The 7344-nt window shown below is 38.9% G+C and overlaps 1 protein-coding gene across 16 annotated transcripts in view; it reads right to left on the bottom strand.

Moving 5' to 3' along the window:
* The window catches only part of nbeaa (neurobeachin a), a 108950-nt gene that overhangs the window by 51132 nt on the left and 50474 nt on the right, over window positions 1-7344 (bottom strand). For all 16 annotated transcript variants that reach the window (XM_008427310.2, XM_008427313.2, XM_008427314.2 and 13 more), the window contains exons 6-8: window positions 6207-6333; window positions 5264-5383; window positions 4255-4401 (exon numbers count right to left, since the gene is read on the bottom strand). In XM_008427310.2, coding sequence (XP_008425532.1) covers window positions 4255-4401; window positions 5264-5383; window positions 6207-6333 — 394 coding nt within the window. The remainder of the gene's footprint in view (window positions 1-4254; window positions 4402-5263; window positions 5384-6206; window positions 6334-7344) is intronic.

Here is a 7344-nt window from a genome sequence, read left to right as displayed (position 1 = left end):
AAAAAAAAAAGCTTTGTTCTGTTCTCGCCTGTCTGGTTTAGGTTATATACAAGTTTAATTCATTAAAATCTTGATTACATCTGCAGAATTTTGATTGAACAAATAGTTTTTTCATCGGATAATGAACAGGTTTTTATACATTGTAGGTTGTTTTTAATCTGTGTAACCAAAAAATATATTTTGCTGCATAACTGCTATGAATGTGATCCACATACACAAACTAAATGTTGTTGGTATATGTAAAATGTTGTTGTTTTTTTCTGGAAGCATTTTTAAATATTTATTTTACTTGCTCTTCATTCCCAGTTTTACATACTGCCCCCTCCCCAACCTGTTGCTGAGCAATTCCAGCTGCGCCTACATATTCCCTCGTTTAGAGCTCTGCTGTTTGAAAAGTCAGTGTCACTCAATGTCTAAATGCAATAAAACATCTGAACTCATATAAATACAATACAGGCATACACACACAGACTGGATGGCTTCAATAATCATGCAGTGGCCAGATTGTTGGCGCTGCTTTAGTGAGAACATCTGGAGCCTTGATGAAGACAGCAACCAGCGGCGCTTTCAACAACACGAGTTGCGGAGCACAAACCAAACAAACCCACWCACACGGTTTCATAAACACAGAGAAAAAGATAGAACAGCTCAGGAGCTTTCCTTCAGCTATAGCCCACACAGGAAAACAAGATGTTATGCTCCATTTTCTTGTGTCATTAGTGGAGCGTGGGGGCCTTAAACTGCACACGCAGACATTCAGCTCAACATAGTGTGTCGGCCATCATAAGCCGCCACAAATGTGAAGACCACGGGCCTCCTCTCTGAGCTGAAGGCTTGTTCAGCAGAGCAAACTGTCTGTCTGGCTGCTCATTACTGAGCAGTAACACTGACAACGGCCGAGGCCAAGAGGATACATACAGTACAGCTGCGAGGGWTACATGCTGTACTTTGAAGATCCAGCTCTCCTGAAGATGAACTAAGCAATACGTAAAGAGCACCTTGTCATAAACATGCATCATTTGTGTGGAACCAAGATAACAATAAGTGGCCTATATTAAGAAAGGAAACTAGGCGACACAAACTGAGTCTCACTGTTATCATTCTTGAACCAGCTGGGGAAAAAAAACCCACGCACTCATCATTACTGTACCAGCACGGAGGCCCTGCGTCTTTGAAACAACCGAGCCATTTAATGGTCTCTTCTGGGCATCTGAGAAGGCCATTCTGCACCACGCAGAGAGGCAATCATCTAACTGATCAGCCTCGGGAAGCTCTGGGCTGTGACAGAGTGCAAAATCAGTATTCATACAGTAAAGAAAAAAAAAAACAGAGGATGAGCATGTAATCATTAGGAGGAGCATATGAGAGATCTAGTCTATAAGATATCCTTACCCATAATATATTAGATCAGACAGAGAAGGTAAAGTGTGCAACTCTAGTATAACTGACAGCCTCAATGTGAGGAAGAGGCTCTAGTTCATTGAATAATCTGTAAGTCATCTAAATCTGTGCCACCTTTCAAGTGATCTGGGATATATTCACTGGTGTCAGAGGACTGATAAAAATGTACTTTAGTAAAAACTTCCTGAAAACATGCATAAAATAATTAAAAAGCCAATGCATAAAGAAGTCAGAGCACAAAAAAACATTAAGGCATTGTTAAAACAAAATACAAAAAAGAGCACAAATATTAAAGCAAAAGCTGAGACAAAAAGGCAAAGGAGTTACTGAAAGAATACTGAAAGAATACTGAAAAAATACGACCGACCAGTACTTTAGAACAGTTCTATCATATTTCCCACACGTCTCCAGGAATTTCTCATTTCTGCTCTTGTAGCAGAGGTTGGCTATGTAGAGACGTCCCTGTCAGGTACATGTTAAATTATATAATAAATGATTTAATAACATGATATAATGATACCCTCTGTTTTACATTCTCTCAGAAGAGTGAGTTCAAAGTCTGGTTAAATTCAGTTTTAACTACGTACAACTAATGGTTGTGAAACAACTTTGACCTAATGGTCTTGCCGTASGAGCGCAGTTAGCATGTCAAAGCTAAAAACTGGCACTTAAAATAAAACAGCTATTTCTTCGGTCAGGAAAAAATATGTCTGATTATTTCACTATGGTTAGTAAGTATTTGCTTGTAATGTCTATATTGAGACCAATGCTAAACATTAGCAATGAATTGGATCTTCCATTTATTTTCAATTAGCATTATGCTAGCATCCTTCATGTTACCTTTTGCACCATTACTTAACATATTAGCTGTGCTAGGATAGTATTATGACTATATACTAAAACATGGGGTTGTGCATACATGCATGTTATTTGTACTATAAAGCAGGGAGCAGGATTCTTCTTTCATTCAAATACTGTTCATCTACCAACCAATAATAATAATAATAATAATAACCTGTAACTTATTAAGTAAATATGTTTCTAAGGTTTACATCACTAATGGTGACAATAATTCAAAGTATTACAATTTATTTACTGCTCCATTAGTCTATAGTAAGTAAAGAATTATCTTATAATTATTTTTTATACATGTTCTGAGGATATGCTGTAATTCCAGCAGCTTGTTGCACATCCACAGCTGCATACGGCTGCAGTCTCCTGGTGCTGAAATCTTGACAGGTCTGGACACCTTCAAGTAAAGGCTGAAAGCAGCTTGAGGCAAGTCTGCCAAAACAAGGAGAAGACAGCTGGCGAGATGCTCTGGTCTCTCATCTTTCCCTTATAGCCAGGCCAAAAAAAGGCCTGGAATATGATTTTTAGAGCTCACGCTTCTCTGCATCAAACAGTGTAAAAAGCTCAGATGCTATACGTTTTCYCATAATGTGTGAAAATCCATGTTTACCCTCGTAAAATGTGTATCAAAAATTATTTGATTGCACTTAAAAGATAATCTCAGTTTTCCTAATTAAGAAGCAGATTTCAGCAGAATTTTTATTCACGTTGCTTAGGTGACAAGAAAGTTATGAACCTCTACTCTGTGGGTTCTCTCTGATTACACAGCTGTGCATTTTCACATCAGCAGCTGCAAGATAACACATAAGAGTTTTGGGAGTTCTTTTAGCATCTTGCTGCCAGCTTTCAAGATGAAAGTTCTAAGATGGTCAAAGTTGGATGCCAGCAGTAGTTTTGAAAATAGTAAAACATTTTTAWACCYTGCAAAGACTGATTAAATTCTTTCTAAGAGCTCCTTAAATTACTCTCATTGATAAGCTTTATACATTTCTTTCTGATGGCTTCAGTCAGCTCTTTTCATCACCCAAAATGTTCCCAAACTAAATGTCTTAGTTTTAAGCAGGACAACTCTCCATCAATAATAAGCAATGATGTTCCAATSAGGGGCGGAGCTATAGGGGGGCCTGGGGGGGCGGCTGCCCCCCGAACCAGGCTGGATGGTGCCAGGGTGGAAGGAATGGTTTCAAGTCGCTTAAATGTCTGATTATAGACGRAAAAAGTGCGCCCTCACCTGTTGAGAAAGGTGTATTTAATGTTAAAGTCAACAGTTTCAGYTTTGTGATACTCTTATGAGTAATTCAAACCATGTTTTAAAAGGAGAAAAAAAATGACAGTGCACAAACGTATTCCACTCTATAAATTATTATTTTTTGTTACACTCGTATTTTTTGAGAAGTGTGAATTAATTGGAATAGGTTAACATTAAAGTGATACAAAATGTTAGCAAATCAAGTTCATGCTTCCTGAAGTGGAACTAATGTGAAAGTAGGCTTTTCCATACCGTCCTGAACTGTGACTGCACAATATTGYGAAAATATCGCAGTAAAAAGCTTTATGAGCAATTACAATTTTTTTCTCTTTATTGCTTTGTGGTACTTTTACTTATAGAGCCTAATGTTCTGCGTTTCTTTCTTCCTTATTCTTCTCTTTTTAATGATGCGGACCATCACACAATAGATATGTTCTTGTGTTTATAGATGGTGTATATTTAGGCTTTTATGTGCAGCTTTATGCAAAGAAAAATGTCAACATAACACTGAATAGGTCAATTACCCAGACAATTTAATTAAAAGGGTATCACAAGTTCACAAACTTGCAGTTTCTATTCTCACTATAGCTTATTTCTTAATAATAACTAAATTCCTATGAATTAATAAATAAATACTCAARATCCCCAACAGCAGATTCAGTGTTAGATGGTCAGTAACAACATCAGAATCAAAACACATCTGGCATATGTGCCTCACAACTGATTCAGCGTGATTGGTTGTATGAATGTACCTTGTAACCTGGACCGAGCTGATGAATGGCAAAGATCTGAGCCGGGTTGAGAGCTTCACTGAAAACATAGATGGCTCCAAGCTGGCCACAGAAGACTCTGTTCGCGTCTGCCGTCTCTGATGAACCCAGAAAGCACTTGTCATAGCTCTGGAATAAAAGGAGAAGCAATTTAACCATAATGTATTTAATAACATCAAGGCGCAGTGTCAGGTTTTTTTTCTTAAGTCTTATACATTTTTCATTTACACTGAAAGGGCCTTAGCTATCTGGTGGATGGAGGAAAACAGGAGAACTTGTGATGGCTGTTGGTTTTTAATCTCTTCTCCACCAACTTCACTATCACCTTCTTCTATGTGTTCTTCTTCGGTCCACTCGCCTCTCAGCAGCTACATCCTTTTAATACCCCTTATCACAATGAGATCTGTCCTGCTCCGCTGTTTAAAAATGATGACATACGTTTTATCTCCAGCCTTCAAGAGAAAACACACTGATAGGATCAGTACATTTTGAGACCTGTTCCCTCACCTCTCTGGAGTTTTTTTTGATGAGCTGCACAAACCCTGTGCACAAACTAAAACACTTTGCCTCAAGGCCAGGAAATGTGTGTTCTCCACCCCTACGGTTACAGCAGCAAAAGTTGAAAACCTCCGAGGAAGGGAGCATGAAGGGTCACAGAGAGGTCAGGCTACCTGTCCCCTGCTAAATGGAAAAGTTGGAAGTTGGAGTTTGGGCGAGTTGTGCTGGAAAAGAGCCCAAGGGCAACTCTCCTGCAGCTGGCAAGCGCAGAGGGCACACCTCAAATGTTTGCCAAGATCACAACATGAGGGAAAGCTTGAAGTAAAGCCAAAGCAATACTCGATTTCAGAGCTTTATCYGAGCTTTATCGGAGGCACTTCTTTGAAAGTTAAAGATAATTAGTGTAAGGCTATTTCTTTGGCTGCTGTTCAAAGAAATCTAGTCATGCAAAAGTGTGTTCTATGATATTTARCRATATTAATTGTGTACTTACATCATTAGTGTTGACATGCCATGCCATGTCGCCGTAGGAGACCAGCTGGCCGTTGACATAGCAGCGGATCTCTGAGTTTCTCCAGCGATTATAGATATGGACGATGCTGATCATGTACCACTGAAAAGAAATAACACATGAAACAGTTTGTTTTGCAAGTGGGCTGTGAAATATCACTTAATGATATCTGGTCATCATTTAGGAGCCATTTATTCACTCTGATTTGGGTGATATATTAGAATGAACACAAGATACTAAATATTGTCTGGAAATACTAGTATTTTCCAAACTATTTTCTTTTCCATGCTCGTCTAACCTGGAAAACACATAAATAACCCCATTAGTCATTGCTCCGCATTTGCTTTTTGTCCTGGGTGCTCATTTCTGTCTTTTCAGCAGTAAAGACCCTTACTGCTGAAATCCTCATACCAAAGCATGTCTGTGACTGGGACYTGTTAAAAATGACTACAATTTGTTCAATTCTTTCAGCAMGTGGGGCTAAAATTCTGCCAGGTTAATGAGGGAGCAAATGTCCATGCAAACATTACCCCCTCCCCAGTGCACACATCAACATTAACCCATGCACCAGCCTGACAAACGATGGTGACATACAAATTGATCAACTGGAACCACTGGGAACTTTGTTAGGCTGCGCCGGGAATCTGTTGGGTCAGCAAATCCTGCAGAAGGCCATCTCATCAACCRAATGTGCGCTTGTTTCCGTGCACACGCAAGGACTTTGTGTGGRTGTTTGTGTTTAGGACAGCAGCAAACTGCTGACAGCGTGGCAGAGGGGGCCTTAATTGACAGACCTTATCAAGGCTTATCAACATTCGCAGCGAGTGCAGAGAGAGATGTAAGAGGGAGAGAGAGCAGCGGAGCACTCCTGCCGCTGCCTAATTGAACAAGTGGCACAGGATTTCCAGACTGCGTGTTTCCTTACCTTACGTGGCTGGAAATCGTATTTTACACAGTGCTGGAAGCCTTTTCCTTTGGACTTCAGGGATGTCACGATGAGACAGTTTCCCACAAAATGAGCAGAGTAGCCAATTCCTTTACTCGTGCGAAAACTGTGGAGGAATCAGAGAGATTAAGTTTTGTTGTTGTTGTTGTTTTAAGTTCAATAAAAGAGAAAGTTAGGAAAAAAACAAGAAACTGAACACATTTCAAATAAAAAATGCAATAAATGTGTATGAATTTCTAGAATGTATGTATTATATGCAATGGTGTGGAAAGGTATTGCTTCCTTAAAGACTTCTGTTTTTGCTTTTGTTGTTATCTTTAGATAATCTAAATAATATATAACCAATTATGCTAYGACAAAATTAGAAATAATTATTTTAATAAAAAGTTGTATAAATAACTTTATGAATTAACTCATTACACRCATTGTTTGGTTTAATTTCACCAGCTACACCCACAGAATAGAACCTGCCTAGGCCAAAATATCTCAAATAAAAATAAAAACAAAACATGTGTCCCAATCTAAATAAATTTAAAAACAAATCAGAAACAAAGACACTGACAGCTATCAGWCTTTAAAAGGGTTAAAAAGATTATGGAACTCCAGCAAATTACAGTGCAAGCTATAATCCACAAGTGGAGAAAACGTGAAGGGGAACTTTCCCCTAAAACGCCTAGCCTACCAAAGATACACCAAGAAAGAAATGATAAGAAACCCTCCGGTGTGACAGAATCACAACAAATTCAGCAAGCAGTAGTGGTCCAAAGAGTCTCCATTGTCAGTTATTAAAAAGTTCCCAGTATCTTGAAAGGAAGGTATTCACATAAACAAGACTAATACACAATATTACCAAAGAGAAGACGACAAACATCAAGCTAACTAACGAGGCTTTTTGCTCATCTTAGAACATTTGGATGAMGCGTCTATACGAGTGCAGGTTGTAAACACGGTTTTAGCCTAAAGTGTTCCCAAACTTTCGACAGTTTTTGTCGCTTTCGGGGTTCTCCTGAGCATTCTGCGTTTCCCTTCATAGCTACAAAATTAGCACATGTGCTCCAGGCGCTAACGGAAGTGGTAGCGATGTGCAACACAAAAACCTTCCAGCTAGACCACAGTG

The sequence above is a fragment of the Poecilia reticulata genome, linkage group LG14, assembly GCF_000633615.1.
Source record: "Poecilia reticulata strain Guanapo linkage group LG14, Guppy_female_1.0+MT, whole genome shotgun sequence".
Taxonomy (NCBI): domain Eukaryota; kingdom Metazoa; phylum Chordata; class Actinopteri; order Cyprinodontiformes; family Poeciliidae; genus Poecilia; species Poecilia reticulata.
This window is presented reverse-complemented; position numbering and strand designations above follow the sequence as displayed.